We start from the raw sequence: 23,625 nt of genomic DNA, 5'->3' as shown, positions 1-23,625 counted from the left end.
GGTTTGGAAGGTCAGTGTTGGGGACGTGTGATTTTGAAAGCCTATTTTTAGGCTATTCCCACTGACATTAAAAAAAGATTTCTCACACACCGACTGGATGATGGTAAAATTACTCATGGAGTATTGTTAAAAGTCATGTTTTAAATGTCTGGACTTTCCCTCTTTGTGATTTGGAAAAGGTACATGAGGCAAATACTATGTAAAAGTTACACTGATGTGTTGCTCTATAAACACTATATACAGTATAAATTATGATAATAAAGATTACTGTATATAATATATATAATTTAATAAAACTGTTTAATGCTAATTATTTTTTGTTACAGAGTGTGTTAATCAAGCCCTTTATTTACTCTTAGTTAGGGTTAGTTCTTAGTCACTTTTCACAAAGTATATAAACGTATAGTAATATGGTCAGAAGGAGCATGTAAAAACGCTTCTGAAATAACCACATGTAAGACTTTGGTGCTTAAAATGTTTAGGGAAAAATTGAATACTGGTATGTATTTTTTTCTTTAAACTACCAAGACCAGCAATATACAGTTTTCATAATATGTTTATGTTCCTTAATTAATATAGTTTATGACCTTCAGATGAGTTATGCTCCTATTCTTTTTATGCTCAGCTACTAAAAGTTCCCTTTAGTTGCAAAATTCCATATAAATATTCAATACTAAGTGGATTAAAATGTGCACAGTAAAAAGATTAAATGATTTTCATTACCGACCAATGCACCATGAGTGCATTTTGGCCATCCAATCACGTACTGCGGTACGGCACGGAGGCTCGTGCGTAGTTACTTGCGGTACGGGTTTGTACCGTGCATTTTGAATGGCTGCATCTGTAGAGACCAAGAACATGTTTTTTGTATAGATCCAGTATATTCACAATTTTAAGAGGGTCACACTTTTACATTTTTAAAGCTCTAATGGGTCAACACATGTCCTTATACTTTTTTAGTGCAAAGTACAGTAGGTTGGAATCCTTTAACCCAACTAATGATAATAACGATTCAAAGACTAAGATGACATATTCATCTTCTCATAGATGTGGTGGATACAAGGAATAGTTTATGGCTCTGAATCCCAGGTACACTGCCAATGATGTCCTAGCTGTGACAGACACAGAGTTTTTTTTTTTAATTCTTTAAATCCATTTTGTTTAGAAGAGCAATGACCAGCATGTGTCATACACTGTGACTGTATTGTATCATTCCCTTCAGTAATGAACACAGTGGCTCTACATGAATCATGAGCAAACCAAACTTTTCATTACACAGTAATTTTATCATTAAGAAGTATTTTTTTAGTTTTAGGCTTTTGGAAATACTATACATCCATCACAAAAGTGATATTTATCTTTTGTTAAATCTTACCCAAACTCTCAAGTAGCACTTGATGATTACAGTAGGAAAATCTGTAAATTAGATTGAAAACCAAACTACTAATATGAATCACAAAAGACAATTACAACATTGTTGCAGGACACATTTAAATGGTAGTGGAAAATTAATAATTTAAGATTTGTGGCTTTACACTGTTAGGACAAATGGACAAATTATTTGGTGATTATCTCAAGTACTCACACTGACCCTTCAACATTTTATGATTGATTGCATGACTGCCCTGGTTTAATGTTACATTTTGCAATCATCACCTCAAATACTTTTTTAAATTATATCTTAGTTTTAGAAGGTTCAAAGAGTAAAAGCTGTAGGTTACATTAAAAAAAAAAACATAAGCCATGCGCCTATGTTTACCATTTAATATGTCTGGCTCTTTTCTTTTAATTAATTGTAATTGTGCACTGTATCCCCTTTTCTTCAATGGTAACACAATGATCATCTATTTAGATGTCAAACATCCCAAAAACCAACTTCATTGCTAGTCATTCGATCTTAATTTCACAGTTTTGGCACAGTGTAGACCCTAAAATAAAGCATGTCCAGAGTTAAAAAAACACCAATACAAACTAGCCCTTTACATTAACAACTTTTTTTACACAAATGACAAAACTGACAATTAGCTCAGGATAAGATCTATGGACCACAGGTTGTAACTGGATTGGGATTGGGATTAGTTGCCTAAGGCTCTCTGGGCTCTCAACAAAGATGTATCTTCCAGTGCACCCCCAGACTCGCAGTGATGTCATCAAATGAAACTCTGCTCCTCCAATCAGCACTTATCTTCCTGTAAGGCACAGTGGAAGTTTACAGCATACTGTATGTGGGTCGGGGGAATTTATCTGCCAATCCTCACACTCTGTGCCGTACAGCAGGTCTTGCTGTGAGCTGGAAACTAAAGAAAGAGTTGGCAATTCGTCAAATTCAATTTCAGTTTGTATAAAATAAAAGAATGATAATCAATTGTTAAAAAAATTAAATGATAATTTGTCACAATAAAATTTCAAAGCAATTTATGATATACGAAGCACATTATTGACAACATTTCTATTGTTACTGTACATAGTATTTCAAAATATTTTATATTCCCTTGTTAAGTCTAGTATCTTGTCATCCACTTTAAGAAAGTCTGGTCTTGCAATACACACTTCAAAACTTAATTTACACCAGTCTTCCCTTTTAGAGATAGTAAATTACAGTATATTTTGACCATGATTATTAAATACTGTACTGTATTTAATTACAACTTAGAACTAAGAGGAAATGTTAATAGAATCCCAGTACACATGGTTTTCTATCTAAGCTATCTCACAAACCCCTTACAGATAACACTCCTTTCTGTTTTCCACATAGGTATAGACATTCTGTTAGATATTTCAATGTACACATTCCATTACTTGCATGTTCGTGGATTTTGTTGAAACTCATGCCTGTGACATCCCCTAGGGAGTGACACCTTCAACACACCCATAATCTGTTTATGATTTCAAGGGCCCCTGCTGAATAATGGCTTTGATCTTGGTCTCTCACAGCAGTTGAAATGGTTTTGGTAAGCTAGCCTCAGTTTGGCTTAAAAAGATGTTGGTACTGTACTTGCTGGGAAAGCTCACATTCCTTTTTCTGTCCTCATTGTTTCCAGGTTTTTTTTATCTTGTTTGTGATGGAATGTTTACTGCCTAGTTTTGTGGTGCAGGTAGAGTGGAGGTTCAGTGACCTACTGCTGATGTAGACAGGCAGAAATTAATTTGATTTCATACCTGTATAGTTTTTCCCTTTAAGTTCTTCTTGGTAAGAAGGAGGTACACCTGATTTTGTGGTAGGGTGTATTAATATAGACATGGTACTTAAATATTAAGAAAACAGAAAATAAAGCAGGCAGTACACCTGCTGGTTGACTCTAACAGGTTTTTACTTTACTGGAAAGAGTGTGTGACATTACTGGACAGCTGGTCATTGGAATATAAATTCTGTGTTGGTGTATAAAAATATTCCTACACCATTAGGCTCTATTACTGTACATTCTGTGTTAAAATATAAAGGTATGTTGTCCTTATATAGGTGGACTGGGGTTGTGCTTGGATTTAAAAAGCCCTCAAAAGATCTTGCTTTTTTAGAACATGGTTGGGAAAGGTTTGTTTCTGTTCCTACTTTACTCTCCAAAGAGGCCTGTTGTAAATTCATTTCAAAACTCCACTGAGATTCACTGTAATGTTTTGCTTTCCTACAAGGGAAATTTAGTTATTGTTTTTATTCTGTATTTAGTTTATGTTCTTTCCAAAATAATAACAAACATTCTTGAAAATAGAATATATTATTCATTGTTTTACTTTTAGTGCGCATGTCCACTCAATGCCACTCATTGGCTACTGCTTTCAGAAAATTAAAATGCAACGTGTTCAGAAGCAGAATGGAAAAAAAGATAGGAATACTTGTTTGACCTTTGGCCTTTTAACCACAAACACAAGTAGAAGGGGTTTGCAATTCCAGAGCTTACATGGGAACAATCTTTGAATGTGTAAAACAAAAGATGTTGCTAGACTATAAGGTAGAGAAAATATCCAAGTTCTGAGATTCAACACAGAAAGACCAATTGGACAGCACTAATCTATCATTTGAAACAATACATCAATGTTATGTACTGTATTACTATAGCAGATATAATTTACTAAGCACACAAATCCTGTTCTACGGATTGGTGAAATAGAACTTCTGAGCAATTATTATATTTTTAGACGTAATATTTAAATACATATGGGTAACGAGGTTGAAGCGAGGCCATATAGGGGAACAGTTCAGAACAGATTAGAAACTTCTAATCATTAGTAGTCTGCATTATAAGGGATCAGCATTGAGGTTATAAACCATTATGGATGTGAAACAGTGACATCAAAGCCCTGTTAGCAGGAGGGTCCAGAATAAACACTCAGATGCTTCTGCACACATGAATGACTGCATTTTAAATAAGAATTAGAGTTTTTGAGTATGGACTACAGGCCAAGAGATGCTCTGTTGTTCCAAGCTTCCACTGACGACAAAGACTAGAATCAATAGAAAGCTGTTTTATGTGATCTTTGCTGAGTCTGAATTCAAGACTCCAAAGGAGATTACTGTATGTCTAATAATTAGCTTAGTGTACATGCCTATGCTCCTCTGTCACTTCCACACTAAAATATTACATTTAAAATATAAGTGAGATTCCTGTCTAACCTCTGTAATTAACACAAGCCAAAAATAGCGTATGACGTGACATCATGTTACCTGTTTTTAGTCTGTGGTCATGTAATTATGAGACATCTTCAGCTAGTCTGAAGTCACTGCTTGGAAATCCCAGCTTTATGTATAAAATCTTACATTCAGCATGCAGAAGCTTGTAACTGCAGTCTTGTAACTGTGAAAGAGTTCGACTGAACACTGTATACTGTACATTATGATTCAGACAAATCGTTTTTCAATATTTTTTGTGAAATTTGGTGTTAAGCACCTTTTCAGTCTACAGTGAAGGTTTGTAGTACTGCAATAAATTTGGTTTATAGAATACTTCCACTTGTATTATGTTTGTGTAACATTCTTACCATGTTTTCTCAAGCTAAAAAAAAATCCCTAAGGGCCATTCATCGAGAAGCCAAGACTTTTTTATTTGGCAGAGGAAGAGAAAGACTCATTTCTGGGAATGTTTTTTTACTAATCAAAACAATTAAAGTACAATAAAAAGTCCTTAAGAAACATTTTTTTATTTATTACGTTCCCTCACCCTCCTTGTTTTTCTAAATATTTATCAAATCTGAGATACCATCAGAGCTCAATATTAAATATACCAGCTAATAAAAACTTTTGGGACTGGTAACAACAACAACAACAACAACAACAACAACAACAACAACAACAACAATAATATTCTACTTCCTATTATTTGATAACAGTAAAGTTTACTTTAAATGCATTCAGTACAGTCTAGCTCTCGGTTCCTCTAAACGTTACATTACTTTCGGATACTATTGTATTTTTATGAGGTTCTTGCTAATGCGATATTATCCTGAAGTTCTTAGTTAGGTACTGTATCACGTATTATATCGATTACCTTTCATATTAAAGAGAAAAAGAATGAATACAATTGTGATTATAACTTGAGAACTAATTTATCCAAATTAACACTGCAACTGGGAAGAGAGGAACTAGCCGACGGACCAGCTGTAGCAGATGCAGAGATGACGCTCAGAGAAGGAGGGGCGGTAAATGTGAAACCCTGAGAAAACACAGCCCAGTGTAAGTGAGGGTTTTCTGAGAGCGAACAGCTATATTGCACAGACAGTACAGCATCAAGCGGTGTTGCAGGACGGACAGTCTGACAGCGACTTCAGGCTTGTTCTAAAAAAAGGCAAAAGAAGAAAGCCTTGAACTCTGACTGGAACAGGGATTCTTCTTCTTGTCTGTCCATATGGAGAAGCATAAAGGTAACGGTAAGAAAATGTTAAAAATGTTCCTGTCTTCCCCAAGTTTTAAGAACTTCAATACGCCATCCCCTTGCTAGTTCTGTTTTGAGAATACCACCTCTCACTGCTGTCTACCGTGAAATGTAAAAGATCGTGATCAACTGATAGCATTGCAACATATTTACTAATGACCCACAACTGGACAACACATGAGCTGATCGTTTGATTCATTCGGTGACTGCAGAAGAACGTGAGGATTGTAAAACAAGTCACTAATGTTGTGCGTTTTCAAAAAATGTTCGCTGAATGCAGCCATTCAATATGTTACTCTACTGTTGCAGTGCAACGTTTCTGTGGAGAAGAGATGGGTGACTCATTTCTTGAAAGAGTGATTTAAAATGCTTGTAGAATGCATTGTCACCGGTGCACTAAGAGGCTGCTTGTTCTGAATATGTTTCTGGCACGCCCCCATCCCCTATCTTGTTGACAGCTTTTATTTAGATTCCCTGCAATTCTAGACGTACTGTAGGCATAGTCATCGTGTAGAATTTTAAAGCATCGAAAGTTACTGGGTGGGAAGTGAGGAGAAAGTAAATTCATGTACGGCACGACAATAATTGGAATTTCTTCTCTAAAATTATTTTTGAGTGCAAATGTTCAGATGTTTCGCATGTATAATCACCCTTTGGAATTTGGAAGCGTGGGAGTGCGTGGTACATAAATTTTGTTTCTGTTAAAACTCAAAACGGTATGAGATTCAGATGCAACTGCAATAGCAAATGTCAGCTACGGGGGCAGCTGGTGTAGCCTTTTCAGCACATTATAGATCCTTCATGAACAGCACCCTTAAACATTGCTGTCTGTAACTTGATACATACTGTATGATATTTGCTGAACATGCCATATTTATGGTGCCTATCCCAAAGACATTTTGGTATTTCCCGGGTTATTGTTTTTTTCTTTAATTTGTTGTGTTTTGTTGCAATAATAAGAATGCCTTTCTTCTGTACTGTCCTTTTATGTTTGGTTTGTTAGTGGTCTTACTTTTTGTTACTGGTCCTGTTTACTTGGTATGTTTATTCATACTCCCACAAAATTATACTTACTGTACAGTAACACCATCAGAGAAGCATTATATTTCATAATAAGATAGCAAGGTTGTTGTCACTATCATATACAGTATTGAGAAAATATTTAGTTTATGTCTGGCCTTTGAATATTTAGTTTATGTCTGGCCTTTGCTTTGAAATGTTACACCATTTTACAGTACATGTTCAGTTGTGATTTGTTCTTCTGCACATGAACAATGCTTTTCTTAGTTCTGCCTGGCTTTGTTGTGTCTGTTGCTCTTTGGAAGGAATATGGTTGATATTGGATGGTTTTTTTTTATTGGATTGGACTTTTATGCATTTAAATCTGGGTACATCTTAGTAATCGTTAAACTTCTTGGAGCAAGTAATTCAGGTAATTGGAACATGGCGCTGCTGCCGTTGGTGTCTGGGCCACAACTCCTGTCTAATCCCAATGAGAAAAGAGAAGTGAGCCATCCATCTCATCAACTACTAAAGAAAAAAGTGACTGTGTCTCTGTTCCCAATGGTCACTAACGGTTATGGGGTTTAATATGAACATACAGTAACTTAATTTGGAATTTGTTATGCTTGTACCACTTACGTAGAGAGTATTAAAGATAACAGTATACCTAAAAGCAGTTCAGATGTTATCCTTTTATTTACTGATGAATGTAAGAATTAAGGCTGTGAAGGTTGCGATTAGAGTTAAATTACAGATGATTTGAAAACCTTTATGTACAGATTGTCAGTGTGAGGGGTCAACTTTATTAATGGTTTTACTCATTTTCAGTGAGGAAACCTATACAGTATCTCTTCAGAGATTCAAGGATGATTCATGTTTTTCTATGAGCAGTATATTTAGTGAGGTAATAAATACTCGTCGCTGGTTTTACTGTCATCCTTGAAATAGGTAGAACAACTGAATGCTTTATGAAGCACTTTCTCATTCATATTCTAAAACAGGAGATGATATATGGACATAACTTACTACTTGTTTATCGTGTATCCTTGAATATGATCAAGTGTAACATATAGTTCAAGAAACTCTTGCTGCTTCATCTTTAGGTCATTTGTTGTTCAGATACAGTGTCTTGTGAAGGGCAGTGTATGCAATCCATTGTAAATCCTTAAGCAAGAAGGCTTGGCTCAGACCTGACCTTATTGATTGCATTAAGAGAAGACTTAGTAGTTTATCTCGAACTCAGCTCCGGCTGTTAATGGTAATTTATTGGTGCTTTTGAAGACCAGAGGCTTTCCCCTGGATGTTGGAATGAACTTGTATTTGGGGACACAATCGCCAGAAAAAAAATTAAGTTAATGCTGAAGGTCTGATTCTTAATATTAAGAGGCTTAATAACACTGATTCCTTGACAAGGTTATACTGTATTTTCTTAGTTATTTTGTTGTAGTTTGAATGTATACAAAGAAAAATAAATAATAATTTCATCATTGCTGCATCACTATGATAAATACCAGTTAGAAATTAAGTGTTGCTGAAATTTTGCTTTTTTCAGTTAGCACATTGATATCCTTATTTATTAGGTATTAATTTAATTAATTGATTAATTAGAATTTGTTTTCTGTTTGATTGAGATTAAAGAATAACCTCTGAAAACATGGTTGTCTCTGAAGAAGTCCTTTCTTCCCAAGAAGGTGGATCAGTCTCACACAGTGGTGATTCATCAAGTCTTGCAACCTGTCTTCAGTTTTAATTTTCAATCACATTTCCCCTCAAGAAAACTCAATCCAAATAACTTGTTTGTTGAAATCTCATATAATGATATTTACCTTGGGTATCCAAAGGTTGTGTATTTTGTTGTATCAATGTCATTAATATTTAACTGAAGACTGACAGGAACAAAGACTTTTAGGCAGGAGACAGCAGTCAATAGACAAAAGCATATTTATAGTATAATTAGCATTAAAGGCAGTTGTACCTTTTACTTATTATAATTAAAAGTGAGATGATCTTATTACTATTTACTTGATTTATGTCAAAATTTCTTGATAAATGAAACTATTAGTGATTGAGTCACAAAATATTAGTTTTTTGGTGAGCATTGCTACAGTATTTACCTAGAGGCAGAGCAAAATCATTTCAATGGTTAAACTTAACTCTAATACCAGCCAACATCTGTGTCTACTTGAGAACTACTTGAAGGTGTTGCCAAATGTCTAGTGGAAGGAAAGAGAACTGTTAGCTCTCCTGAAAGTACAAAACAGTACTGTCACAAATAACTTGAACTTGATACAGTATCTGGGATCTGATCTGTCCGGTTTCCTCTTCTTTGTTTCTAAAATTAAATCCTGCTGGTTGTTCAGATTATAGATTATAGTTGTTCAGAGACTATAAGAACAAACAAAAAAGGGGGTTGTGTTATTCTGAGTTATTTTTTAATACGAATTGAAAAACAGAAGCAAACATTCCTTACATTTTTAATATCTACAGATATGCGGTGCCATACATATTAACAGTGATTTAAAATGAGTAGTTTTCCACTTCATTAAAGTCCTAAATAGAATCTTGGCAAAAAATGCAGGAAGTTCAAGTAATTAACAAAGATTATTTTTAATCATATTCTGGCAGTCTAATCTAAGACCAAGTTATTTGTTTTCATTTTGCGGTTTAGAATCCATTTTGATTTTTTTTTGCTTCCAAAAACAATAAAATGTGGAAACATTTGGTATTTAATAACAAACATTTTAATGTTGGGCATTATTTTGCTAATAGGACATTGTTTTGAAACAGAGATCTGTGTTTGGTGAAAGGCTAAGAGTTCGTTGAATTGATTAAAATAATCAGGCCTAATATTTAAAATGCAAATTTCTTTCTAGGTTTTGATTAACTTCAGATGAGGTCTGGCTTGCTATTGAATCTTCTCAACATGTAAACCTATATTTGTTTTTGAGAGCTCTTTTCAAATATGTTGTTTAAGTTTAGATCCATTTCTCGAGTAACTGAACTTGTCTGGTTGTAGGGTTTTTCTTAATGTGGGGAGATTAAGTTGCTGTACTTGAAGGCACCTTGAAGAAAGGCAGACCAGCACGTGCAAGCCATTGATGAGTCTCTTAATGATGCTGCTTCTCATTCCAAGCAGATAACAGCATCCTCATGCAGTCAGCGATGGGTTAGAGAGGAGAGACTAATAAGAAATAGGGGGGCAAAAGTATTTGAACTAGAGAGCGACACACGGTGATATCCTCTGCATTAATTCCAGGAAACAGATGACTATAAAAATGATGAAAAGAACTTTATCCTGGTTTCTGGTGTGGGTCATTTACTTTTCACTGTGAGCAGCGTCCTACAGGTTTCATCAAGCTTTTATGCATTTAAAACTCAGCAGGTTTCGCAGTCTAGCATCTCAAGACTTAAGATGGTGGGATTTTTTTTTTCATTTTTACTCCCCCTGGGGGAGAAACAAGCCAAGTTCACAGGCAGTGAAATCCAGCGTGTGGGCAGGGGCCTCATACGTCTTGGGCTTACTACCTCATTATAGGGTTTGTGAAACAATGCAACCATCTTAAAATCTGGGCTTCTCATTAGTCACTCTCGTTAATAGTGTTTCTGTATTTCTGTGTTGGTTTTGCCGGAATTATCCTTTGTGTGTTTAAGAACTGTGAAAGGCAAATTGATAGGACAGGTTTTTGGGGGTTTATTAACTTTATGTAATTCATATGTAGGGCATACAACTTTTTACACATACAGTACCGTATAACAGTGCCTTAGTTTACCTGTACATGTTGGGTCACAGATGTCACAACAATGATTTAGAATTTCTTTATACCCATTCCCCTTCTCATAACATTATAGTGATGTTTATTCTAGTTAAGGGGGCAGTACAGTGGCACAGTGGCTAGCATTGCTGCCTAGCAACACTTGGGTTCAATTCCCGACCTGAGATGCTGTCTGTGTGGAGTTTGCATGTTCACCCCGGCTTTGCTTGGGTTTCCTATGGGTGCTCTTGTGTCCTCTTACATTCCAAAAACATACTGGTAGGTTAAATGGCTTCTGGGAAACTGGGCCCTAGTGTGTGAGTGTGTGTCTTTGTTTGTATCTGTGTGCCTGTCCTGCAGTGAACTGGTGTCTCATCCGGGGCGTATCTTGCCCTTCCCCATTGTTTGCCAGAATAGACTCTGGGTCAGCTGTGACACTGAATTGGAAGAAGCAGTTATGTATTATGAAGCAGGAGGTAATATGCCAGTTACAGTATATGCCATTGTCACTACTATTGCACAAGACTACCCTGCCAGCTAGCACAGGTGCCTCAATCCCTGGGTTCTGGGTTTCATTTTGGCCTCTTGTACCTGTCTATGCAGAGTTTCATTGTTCTCCCTGTGTCAACATGGATTTTTTCTGGGTGCTTCTGTTGTCTCCACCTTTCAAAAACTTGTTGATTAGATTTGATTGAATTTTTCCTCTTCTCCATGATTATGCAATGGAATGGAGTTGCTTGGATTGGGGTGCGCAGTCACACATTTGAGCAACCCTCATTAGGATAAGTGATAAGTAACTTGTAGATAAGAGATTGCCAGACTAGTGGATAGGATTTTTCAGTAGTTAAACCCTTTAGATTAAATAGTCGTATCTGCAGGTTCAAAATGAAAAGTTTTATATCATTAGCTCACCAAGAACATGCATGACAATATTTGCATTTTAAATTGTGAGCAGACAGGCTTGTTGCTCATTCCGTGGGATAACAAAATACTCTGGGCTAACACATAATTAGGAATACAAATATTCTGAAAAGATATTTTTAAAAATATTAAAAAATATGCTGAAAACATATGATTTAATAATAATTCTAGGTAGTCAGTATTTTGTGAACTAAGCTTAAGTTGCAGAATTATTTGATAAAGCATCTCTTTTAAATTGTCATTCAAGAACTTGGGATTTTAATTCATGCAAAAATATAACCACGAGCTGCTTCAGTAATGAAGATTGCCTGGTTGGCATCAACATGAGTCACAGTGACCTGTGTGTGAGGAACATGGCCTAGAAAATGAGACCTTCCACATCAACAGTCAGACGGTTAGAAAAGAGGAAAGTCCAAAATGCTGGAAGGAAGAGACCCGCTACACCAGCTCAGGACCATTACACCTGTCTGATTCCTTTGCTTAACCACTTCAGATTCAGTGACTACGGCATGAGAAAATAGGAAGGAAGAAATAATTTGTACATTATGAAATGCTGATGATTCTATTAAGCAGTGATTTGCCTTTGATATACATCATGGAAAGTAATGTGTAGAGATGTCATGTTGAATGTTATGCTAGCTGTTTCTGTTAACTTTTCAGATCAACTTGTAGGCCCATGGATGTGTGATGCACAATTGCTTTTGCTTTTGGTGCAGATTGAGGACAAATTTACTACAATAGATTGACAAGTCGTAGAGCCAACAGTTTCAACAGTTATTCTTGAAGGTCAATTTGGAAATGAAATGTTTTATGCCCTTGCCAGTCGAGCTTCCACAATAATACATGGTCTCTTTGAATATAATACAGATGTTCCTTATTCTGATATTGATTAAGTCCCATTTATCAATGTCCCTCCCTAAGTATGTATGCCAGAGGTCACCTGATGCAGTAATGAGTAATGAGTAATGAGATTATGCTTTATTCGATGTGTGTACGTGTATGTGATTTTTTGTGGAGGTGGGAGGGTGGGCTCTTAATAATTTGTAATTATATCCCAGATGTGAACCATCATCTTTTGGAAAACCAAGTCGCACAGTCCACTGAAATCTCATACTTATTGCTCAAAAATACCTGTTCCCTAATACTGTACATGTGATTTGACCATTCGTGAATGCTCAGGGGAATTAAGTCACTGCAATAGTCCACTGTATTCTAAAACTCCTGTGACTTGTGTTCCAGGTAGTTTTGACATGTTCCATTACTATTACCAGCATTCTCCTGGGGCATCCTCTGATGGAATAAAATAAAGTCCAGTTTGAAAAATGCCAAAATAAGAGGTTTAGAAGCCAAACCCTCTCAGTTTGCATATAATGTTTTACTTTAACTGCAGAATTCGGTCATTTCAAGCATGAGGTTTTTCTTCAATTAGCTATTGAAAAGAAGACAAAATATTTTATTCCATCAAAGTCATTTAAAAACAGCACCAATTTCAAGTCCCCCTTTCAATTTGGCCATATATTTTATATAAATTATGTAAAATAAGACTGAACTTCAGGAAACTATTCAGTGGCCAATCTAAAATCTACAATCTACACACCCAAAGAAGGCTCCACAGCTGCAAAGTTGTTTTCTTTCTTCTCTTTTCAGCATGGAATAAACCTATTACGTGTTTCTTTGCAGCCTACACATGCTGATGCAGCTACCCACCTGAGCTAAAACTACAATACTGTATATTTGGTACACATGACTTTCCTGCATGTTTGTGAACGCCAACCCCCTACCCCCACTGCAGTGCCTCTCTGTCACTATTCTGTACTTTATTTAATCGTTTTCAGTGAAAGTTGTCTGATGCTGGCGTTGTACTGTATCATGGCTTATGCTGCCGGTAGGCAATTCAGCTTGTGAAATACTCTCTTGTACTGCTTGTGCACTGTACAGTAAGTGTGACATAATTAATATAACTTCATGTTCAAGGGCCAGTGCATGGAGGATGAACAATAGAGAACAAAGGAATAACCAGCCTTTGGTATTTCAGATATCGGAAATTATCTCCAACTTTTTTTTTTCTTTTTTTATTTTTGCTTTTTCGGCAAATCATTTGGCTCAGAGGGAGGGAAGGCCCATACTCATTCTCAAGTGCGTATTAGCAGAAATAGTTTGGCACTGTTATAGAAAAACAGGGGCCTTCATCCCTTTTTCTGATGCACGCATAGCCGGGTTATTAAAGTACTAGGACAAAATAAATATGGGGAAACTGTCTGGTTTATGTGTGTTGTGGAAATATGAACAAAGGAATTCTGCTACCACACATCAGAAAAGTGCTGTGGTAAAAAGCTTGTATTTCCTTAATGCCTTCTTTGAGCACAGAGAAACCATGATTTTTCAGTGTTCTTGATTTTATCCTAGTATTAAGTAGTAGCTAGGTTCTCACCCAGGTTTTGCAGAACTAATGCCTTAATTTCATAGCTGTTCCATTTGTCTACCATCCCAATTGTCCACACTCATTAATGACAAAAGTGCTGTTATTTTATCACATCCAGTTTGGTAAAAAAACAAGTTTATTTTTCTTTTAAACCTCTGAGACTGAACAATAAAGGCAATAAAATGTTTTGCAGATCTGGTACTGATATGTGACAATTTCCGGGATGGCGGAAATTTTATATTGGTTGTATTTGGTTTCATCAATCTCCCTACAGGAATAAAGTATTATCTATCTATCTAGCTCGGACTTAAAGACTAACTTAAAACACAGGTACTTGCAAAAAATGAAAAATGTTCTCTAACAAAAGAATATTTCCCATTGGGTTTTACTTTTGCAGCTTAAGCAAAAAATTGGGATCTTTTTTATATAAAACTATTGAACTTTGTTCCTGTATAGCATTTATATTATTTTAGCATTGTACTCAGTGGGCTTTTTTTAGTATTGTTTTCTTTGTTCAATCCCATGATTTAGCAGTAAGACCTGCTAAGCAGGAGCTCAGGCCTTTTATTTCACTTCCTTGAGGAAGGAACAGGTGTCAATCTGACGACAAAAAAGTATGTATTTGTGCCAGTAACATTTTTTAAGTAACATTTTTTAAAAATAAGCTGGTTGTCATATATTAAATTTTGATATGAAGTCAAATTAATAAAGTTCTTAAGGAACTCAGTTCCTAATTGTCTAAGTCCCCTTTAAGAAGAACAAGCAGAACTGTTGGTAACTTGATACACAATCAGTTTAATGCCATATATTTCTATTCCTGGTCTGAAAGTGAAAGTGCATTTTGGGAACTAATACCTGAAAGGTCCCCACTCACTCTTTGGCCTGATTTTATGCAAGTGGGATGCATCTGAAACAACTGAACATGTGATAAATGGCTATATTTGAAGCCACTGCTGCTCATTTGTGCTGAATGGAGCCTGTGAAGTTTTAAACGCCTAAAAGATAAAGCTTTATGTGTTGTTATTGAATATAACTATAATATTTAGACCATAATTTTTATTCAAAAAGCCACTGTCAACAAATTATTTTCATTTAATCTTTTCCGATGATGTTGGTGTTGGGAAACCATCAGCGTAGGGAAAGAAAACGACAGTAATTATCACTCGCACAGTACTGTACTTCTTAAAAATTAAATGTCACTTAAGTTTTAAGGAAGCTGGACCTGTTTTTACGTTTGAATACAAGGATTTTGACAAAGCTGGTTTTACATATGGATATACAAATCCATACTTTTTCAAATGTAAGCATTTTAGAATTATGCAAAAACAGCTCTTATGTTGCTATCAGTTCTTAGTACACTGAGAAAATAAGTGAGGTATTTATGCTTAATTTGTAATTTAGCATTTGCTGACATTTGTTCTAGAGGTCATGTAAGATCTTTTATTTCCTTAGAGGTGAGTTTCCTTTCCATGAGTGTCGTTATGTGTTACATTGCTTTTGTAAAATATTGTGTTGTAGGTTGCAATTTGAAGGGTTTAACAATTTTTAGACACTCATTGGCAGTGCAGACCAGAGTACAAGTGACACCAAGTACTGAGATACACCTACTCTAGAACACAATTGATTTAATTGAGGTCAAAATCTCAAAAACCGAAAAAAATGACAAATACATTATTTATGTTTTAGCTTTTTTCTGTCAAGCTGTGAAAATTTTAGAAAAAGGATGAAAGAATGTAAACATTCAAGGATTTCTTTGTTCAGACATTGAAAACTATTCACAGTTCACGAGGAATGACAGCAGCTGAAAGCTTGGGAGAATTTTGAATCGTTTATTGTGATGTGGAGATTTGGCGTAACCCGCTTGGCTGAGGGCCAACCTCCCGGCCGTTGGACGGGGAGGATAGGACCCCCATGCGACCAATGGGGTAGCTGCAAAGGTGGAGAGGGGGTGGAGGAGGGATGCAGAAAACGAACGAGGAAGAGGAGAGGGTGACGTTTGATATTTATGGAGACCGGTTGCTTACGTCGGGATTAGTGAGAATTGCAGCAGCTGTGTTGAATAAGCGCGGCTGCCTTCATTCCTCCCGAACTTTCATTAAAAACTCCATTTCACGAGGAATGACAGCAGCTGAAAGCTTGGGAGAATTTTGAATCGTTTATTGTGATGTGGAGATTTGGCGTAACCCGCTTGGCTGAGGGCCAACCTCCCGGCCGTTGGACGGGGAGGATAGGACCCCCAAAAGAACCAAGCGGGACCCCCAGTCACCAGTGCAGAAAAACAAAAACAAAAGATTATTGGACCAATTCAGCTGAGGAGAGAAAGTGCCTGCTTGAGGATACCGGGGTTAGTTTTAATGTATGCATGGTAAGCCTCGGAGGATCAACGGCCGAGTTGCTTGATGAGATACTCGGGTATGCCGTGGCGAGCGGCGGAGGATGCAGCCCCTGATCTAAAGGAGTGCCCGGAGAATTGTTTAGGAGGGTATCATGATACGGCCCTTCTCATTTGCGAACAGAGGGGCAGTAGGCAAAGCTCCAGCAGAGGTGCGAAGATGTGCGTAATGGGATAGAGGCTCGTAAGGGCTTATGTAGGAACAGAGTTTGAAATAATAGATGAGAGTGGCAGATCTGAGTTGGTTGGTTTTGCTTTTCTTGAGATAGAAGGTCAGTGTCTCGGAAGATGAGATGGAGATGTTGGATAAGCATCGAAGGATGTGGAATTAGCGGTAATTTCGGAGCACCTTAGGAAGATAAAGAAGGCTAACAAGAATAAAGATTCAAGAGGGCGGTCGACCCAGGGTGAGTGGTAACCGGACGACGTTGATGCAGGATTCAAGGATGTCTGAGGTAAGTGGTGCGCGTAGGTTCGGAAGTGATTTTCAAGCCACTGAAAAGCCTTTAAGGAGAGTGATTCGAGGGTGGATAAGGGATGGACGGATCGTGCCGAAAAGGAGTGGATGCCGCACAGGTATACTTTGGTGGTGGATGCTCGTACCTTGAGTGAGTTTCTACGATAGCGAACGAAGGATGATGCGGTGAGAATGTCGAAAGAACAGAATTTTATGTTCGCAGAGAGGTGGAAGGATTGGAAGCCCTTTCAGGCAGTGCAGTAAGAATCGAGAGTTCAAGGGGTGATAGTTTGCTGGGCCGGCTGGAGATAGCGATGGAAAGGATAATTCGGAGGAACGTGAGTTCCGAATAGGGAGATACTGAGCACGGATTCGGTCTTGCATCTGGTGCCAAGTTCCTGAAGCGAGAGAGAGAGAGTCAGCTATCTCATTAAGGTGACCTGGAATGTGAGCAGCTACGCGAATGAATTGATGTGCGAGAGAAATCCATTTAAGGCGGCAGAGGAATTTCATGATGGATTGGGATGAAGACCTTCCTTTGTTGATTATATGAACTACTGCATGGATGGCCGAATGGATGAGGATGGTTTATGTTTCCAATTGTGGCCCCAAAGAGAAGCAGCAACGACAATTGGAAATATTTCTAACAAGGCTGATGACTGGTTGGCGAGAGGGATTGGAGAGAAATCAGGAGGCCAAGGGGCCGCAAACCATTGGCCTTTGTAATAGCCTCCGAAACCGACTGAGGGGGCTGCGTCTGTGAAAAGCTGGATATCTTCAGTGTCAGAGAGGAGGTCATCGTAGAAAAGAGATATGCCATTCGAGTTGGCCAAGAAAAGCTGCCAAAGCCTGGGCTCGGATTTGCAGTTGGCTGAAGGGCTTACGTGGTGGTAAAGAGAGGGCACGGAAGAGGCGAGGTCGAGAAGGTAGACTGTCCTTGAGGGATGATACGCATGGCGTAATTGAGGTGGCCGAGCGGAGAGAGAAGTTCCCTCTTTGTGCGAAATTTGGCAGAAGAATAGATAGAGATATACATCTGGATCCTGTCGATTTTGTCGCGAGGCAGGGAAGCGGAGAAATTGATGGAATTGAGGGTGATCCCGAGGAATTGGATTATATGAGAGGGGCCAGTTGTTTTGTCCATGGCAAGGGGTACCCCTAGTTTCCTAAAAACGGAAAGAAGTGTGGTGGAGGCTCTTGCAAGTGGGGTGTGAGGAAAGTCTATGGTAAGGAAATCGTTGAGAAGGTGGACGAGAAAAGGAAGCTTATAGTTATTCGAGGGGATCCAGCCGAGAGCTTCGGCTAAGGTACCGAAAATGTTTTTTTTGGGCTACTCCTACGTCCGAAGGTAAGGCGGACTGCAAAGAACTTGTTCTGCCAATGAACTCCGAAGAGGCGCCAGAGGTCTGGGTCAGGAGGCATAATTTTAACGGCACTGGAGATGTTGGCCTTAGCGAGCCAGGCGCCCAGACGAACCGCTATACCAATGGGATTGATGTGGTATGCGGGGAATGGGGAAGAGTCAAGTGGGCCAATCGTGAAACCAGTCTCGACTTTGGATGCTAGCAAGGAATCAACGGACTGGGGATCGGCGGTGGCAGATTGCAAATTTTTTTTTTTTTTTTGCAAAAGACAAAGGAAGAAGGAAGTGTGCACGGGCCTGGTGAAAATCTGAAGGAAAGGCCGTCGAGTAAGATGTGGGTGGAAGAGGGGTCGGGGTGATGGAGCAGGCCGAAAACAAGAGCGGGGATGTCAATTGGGGTAGACAGAAAAGCCAGTAGTCTTTTGGGAACGCTGAAGGTGGAGCGAGCATGGAAGGGGCCGGCAGGGGCAGGCAGAGCGAGCATGAGCTTCGCCGCAGAAGCTGCGAATGTGAAGGAAGCGACGAAGGGGAGAGGTACGTGTAGAGGAATTGAAGATGTTGGGAATTTGTTGGCCTCTGATCATCACGATGGGGCGACTGCGAACATCTTTGGACCGGGAAGGTTTGAAGAAGACCTGGCGGGAGAATAGATGCTGTGGGGGAGAAGGGGCGGAGTCGAGGTTGGGCTTGCGGACGGTACCTGGGCAAAGATTTGATGAATGTGTCCAAGAGGAACAGAAGTCGCAGGAAAGAGCTTGGACACCAGTGAAAGTGCGACAGTAAAGCTCAATGTCCAGGGCTCCCCAGTAGGTGCGCTGGTTCCGTTGGAGTAGGCGGGCAGCGGCCTCGGCCAAGAACTGCTTATGGTAATCGTAGAACAGGGAGCCCTCGAAAAGGACAGATAGATCGGGGATGCTGTGCATGTAATCGTCGAGTTCCTGACGACGTTGGGGAAAGGCGGAGCACGTGATGTCGTGGAAAATGCTGAAAGCCAAGCAGAAGTCGGAAATTCGAAGGACTGAAGCAGAGTGAGGGTCAGAAGATTTGAGTAATGGAAATCAAGCCGCAGTCGACTGTTCTAGAATCGGAGTTGTAAGTGGAAGAAGAGAGAAAGTGAGCTAGATTGATGTCCGCACCTCAGAATTTGCTGCCGGAGTGGAAAGGGAATGGGAGGAGGACTAAACTTTAGTGTGTTAGGAGGAGCTGGGAGAGGAACGGCTGTTCAGACAAAAAAGTCCTTAGTAAAGGGGAGATTGGAATCCAGGGCCGAATGCATGGGATGACGGATGCCGTGTTGGACACCGGGGAAGGGAGAAGATGAGGAGAGAAGAGCGGAAAGCAGATTGTGGTAGGAGGGGATCTGGGGCCTGAAGCTCGGTGGCTTGGGATATGGAAGCCGAAGACTGCTGGGAATTGAAGCAGGAGCGAAGGCTGCGTTAAGGACTGAGGAGGCTGCCGAGTCGTCTTGGACGCCAGGGGGTGGGGGAGGGTAAGGGCCGCCTGCTAGCTGAGCTGGGGGTCGTTTACTAGCTGGCCTTCGGGCCGTGGAGACAGCAGCATGGGCCAAAAGAAAAGAAACCGGGGCCGAAGGCACCAAGCTGGCGGAGCTTGAGCCGTGTTGGACGCCGGAGGTAGAGACAGGAGAGTGCAGAAATTAGATTAAGCGGAGAAGGGGGGGGAGGGGCGTGAGCCTGGGGCCTTAGACTCGGCAGCAAGGAGTTTAGGGCAGGAGGCTGGGTGGGAGAGGCTAGGTGCAGTTGTTCAGCAGAGGAATGGATTGCTTGGGGGGGAAGAGACAGACACGGATATATCAGGACAAGACAAGACAGAAGATGCGACAGGCAGAGGCGCGGGCGGCCTCGGGGTCCTCACGTTGGGATGAGTGGCGGCGGCGCGGGTGATGTCATCAGAGAGCGCCGGGGGAAGCTGGGGAGTTGATGTTTCCTTGTGTAGACTGCGGTTAAGTACGGGGAAAACGAAGCTTTTTTTTTTTTTTTTTTTGGAAGCGTTTCTTTTAAAATGGACGCCATGTTTTCGAAGTATCCTCTGGAGGCTTGCTACGGTCCGGTTGGAAATCGCGAGAGATGATCCAAGAGAAGGGGGAGCCGATGTGCATGAAGCGCGGCGGCAGGGACATCCTCAAGAGAAGCGGGGGTTATTTGGAGATTTTGCCGTGGAGGAACGGGAAGGCTGGGTTTGTAATGAGAGAGGGACTGCGACGGCGGAACGCAGTCTTCGACGAGGAGTTGGATCTTGTGAGGACTGGCTGGGAGATGAGCGGCGCTGATGTTGCACGGCGGCTGAAGGAGGCGATGAGACGGAGGTGAGGGGAGCTGTGGGGGGTGGACTGGACGAGAAGGGGAGGAGAGTCTCCTGCGCTGCAGAAAAGGTCTTCATCGGAGCGGCGGATTTGTAGATCCATGAGAAGGGAGCACGGATTCGAGCTAGGCAAAAACAAACCATGCAGAAAACGAACGAGGAAGAGGAGAGGGTGACGTTTGATATTTATGGAGACCGGTTGCTTACGTCGGGATTAGTGAGAATTGCAGCAGCTGTGTTGAATAAGCGCGGCTGCCTTCATTCCTCCCGAACTTTCATTAAAAACTCCATTTCATTGTTGACTTAGACTTACCGCTTGATAATGTCTTGTGTTTAGACAGCAAATGTTTTTTGTCTGTATGGGTATTAATGGCCACTGAATTGACCTTGTGATAAAGAAAGATGGGACAGTGCTCGGAAGCAATAATTTTTTGTGTTTTTCTTTCTCAAACACAAGATAAGGTACTGTAATGCAGTGTGTGAATGGGTGTACAGTATGTGTGTTTCACACAGGCCTGTCAAAGGGATTCTTCAGATGAGCAGACAAGGAAAGTACCTCAGTTTCAGTTTTTCTTGTTCTATTCTGTTTTTTGTCTTCCAAGGCAAACATATTTTCAGTATCAACCAAACAGCAGGAGCATGTACTGTTTAAATCAGATGTTTTTTTTTAATAAAGATTTTATAATGCAGACTCTATTATGATGAATTATCAAAGTTTGTACTCCCTTGCAAACATTTTGTGAGTAATTCACTGCCTTTTTACTTGATTGAATGAGAATTTGTTTCAGCCTGGTCCCTGGCTACAAGTAATAAACTGTTATTAATGATGTATATTAAATAACTTGGTACATGCTGGAGGCTGCTGTAGTTTGTTGCTGCAACAACAACATTGACATCGACCCTTTGGCAAAGTTTGAGCTTCCCCTGCATTGCTGGCCAAGTTTAGATAATAAAACAACCAAAATAAATTATAAATAAGCATAATTTAACTACTTGACAACAAACTTGTTTTTATAAAGGGAGGTCTCAATACTTAACTTAATGACAAACTAGAGGAAAGGCCACACTTTTACTGAACACTTAAGTGGAAAATGATCAGCCTTGCAACATAAAACCAAAAGCAAGCGACTCAGGCAGTGCACTCATTAAATTTCTGATCTTTAAATATAAACAGTTTAGTGGATGAAAACGGACACTGGTTTGTTAAAACCACAGAGGATTAGCCTCCGGTTTTACAAAGGACATCTGTTTTTGGAAAATGAAAGTGTTACCAAACCCAGATTATAGATTTTCAGAAATAAAGAAATTTAACAGTTCTTGTGTTTTTATTACTTGTAGGGCTGCTGTGCTTGTGTTTACATTGCAGCAGGAAAAGCTGCTTATAGCCTCTCCCAACAGCTGCCTGGAAATAGACCTAAAAAGGCATTTTTTCTCGGATGACTGTGAGGAATGCTGAAAACTTGCCGATTTGAAAAGGTCAGCTGATTGAGATATTGTCAAGAAGAGAGCTGCGTAAGAACACTGCTGGGATCCCGAAATGTTGAATGCATCACGATGAGTCACAGTTCAAAACTCCACATCATTGGGCCTATGTTTTTTGTAGCCAGACACTTTCTTGCGGGCGTTATCTTAGTTTAATTAGTGTATAACCTGTCTGCAAGTTTTCCCAATAATATCTTCATTCCATTCACTTCTTAAAAAGAGGCCCTCTGAGCAGCTGATTGCTCATTATTGCTTCAGGGTGAGTTTACATGTGGTAATTGCAATCGGTAGCATTAGGCAGATTGTCACAGAATTATTTACTCTAATACTGTGGGCAAAATTGTTTACAGTTTTGCAAGTTTTTCAGAGGGCACACTTTTATAAAGGCAGTTGGTGTTTATTATTTCCACAGTCTTGGCAATGTTTCTAATCCTAATTTAGATGTATGTTTGAGTCATTGAATGCAGGGTAGAACTAAACGATTTCTTTCTTCCCATAATAAATGCTAAACTGCTATGGCAATACAAAGACAGACATTCCGAGAAATAAACACAACAGTATGTAAAAATTGGTTGGCTGTTAATGGATGATTAAAGAGTTGATCAGCAGTTTACCCCCAGTGACATGAGGTAGCATTCTGGTTGGACGGTTTCCTAATCCATTGGGGATTATTTAAGGTATTTTGATCTGCAGGCTATTATGTCAAAACTGAAACTAATGCTTCATACTTTATCACTGTACCTATAAATTTGCATACAAGCATGTGCAGATATAAAGGGAGATTACAATAATTTTGATGTTTTTCATTGAGTGTGCACAACAGTCTGAAATACATTAATGTCTGAAATAGCTCAATCTGCTTTACACTGGGAGTCTTATCTTTTTCTGTCCAAAGAAATGTTGGAAGTCATTTGCATGGCTCACATGTAGCATTGGCATTTGGCTTGGTTCTGTATCACTAAGTAATCTACTGTAATACAGAGTATAATGTGCTTAGTTTCTCTGTCTAGATACCATATCCAAACATGGTGGATCTTTGTGACATTGCCCCCAAGCTTTTTTTCTATTTGTAACTGCTGAGCATAAAACCACCTTTATAGTACCTTCATCTGTTGTATCTAAGTGCTCACTCTGGGATTAGGAGGTGCTTATCCTTATCCTCATAGCTTGGTGCAACATTTTCTGGGACAGCACCCAGAATGTATACAGTACAATACAGTGCATTCACAATTCTCAAGTATGTAACTGGCACAATAAAAATTGACATCAACACTCCTCATGCTCTTCCTGCTTCACACTTTGTGTGAATACCAAGCTATGGGATAAACATAGACAAAAACAAATCAGTGCATGAAATCCTAAAAAGAATACATACTGGAACGTTGCCTCTTATGTTATAACTCCAAATCAATGTGGTTGGTGTTGTGTAAAAGGTTTAGTAGTGTGTTCACTGATATTTCACTGGACAGCCTTCCAAGAAGGCAAGATTGTCCATTCAAACTGCAAGGTTAAATAAGGTTTTATCGGGTCAAAGCACTACAGCAAATTAACAACGAGTAAGCAACATCAGGACCTCCTTTTTTTCTTACAATGGATACTGCAGAGTTAAAGATCAGTTAGAAAGGAAAAATAATATTCAAGTATTATCTCA

General features: G+C 39.2%; 1 protein-coding gene across 3 annotated transcripts in view; it reads left to right on the top strand.

Annotated features, from left to right (window-relative positions):
- The first annotated feature begins 5,646 nt into the window (after positions 1-5,646).
- afap1l2 (actin filament associated protein 1-like 2) overlaps positions 5,647-23,625 on the top strand; it is an 83,675-nt gene continuing 65,696 nt past the window's right edge. Inside the window, exon 1 of one of the 3 annotated variants that reach the window (XM_015347896.2) lies at positions 5,647-5,853. In XM_015347896.2, coding sequence (XP_015203382.2) covers positions 5,838-5,853 — 16 coding nt within the window. In that variant the 5' untranslated portion in view covers positions 5,647-5,837. Of the gene's footprint in view, positions 5,860-23,625 lie in introns of all 3 variants that reach the window. The other 2 variants (XM_015347895.2, XM_015347897.2) reach the window with 2 other exon arrangements.

The sequence above is a fragment of the Lepisosteus oculatus genome, chromosome 4, assembly GCF_040954835.1.
Source record: "Lepisosteus oculatus isolate fLepOcu1 chromosome 4, fLepOcu1.hap2, whole genome shotgun sequence".
NCBI lineage: Eukaryota > Metazoa > Chordata > Actinopteri > Semionotiformes > Lepisosteidae > Lepisosteus > Lepisosteus oculatus.
Note: the sequence above shows the minus strand (reverse complement) of the source record. Positions and strands in the feature narration are given on the sequence as shown.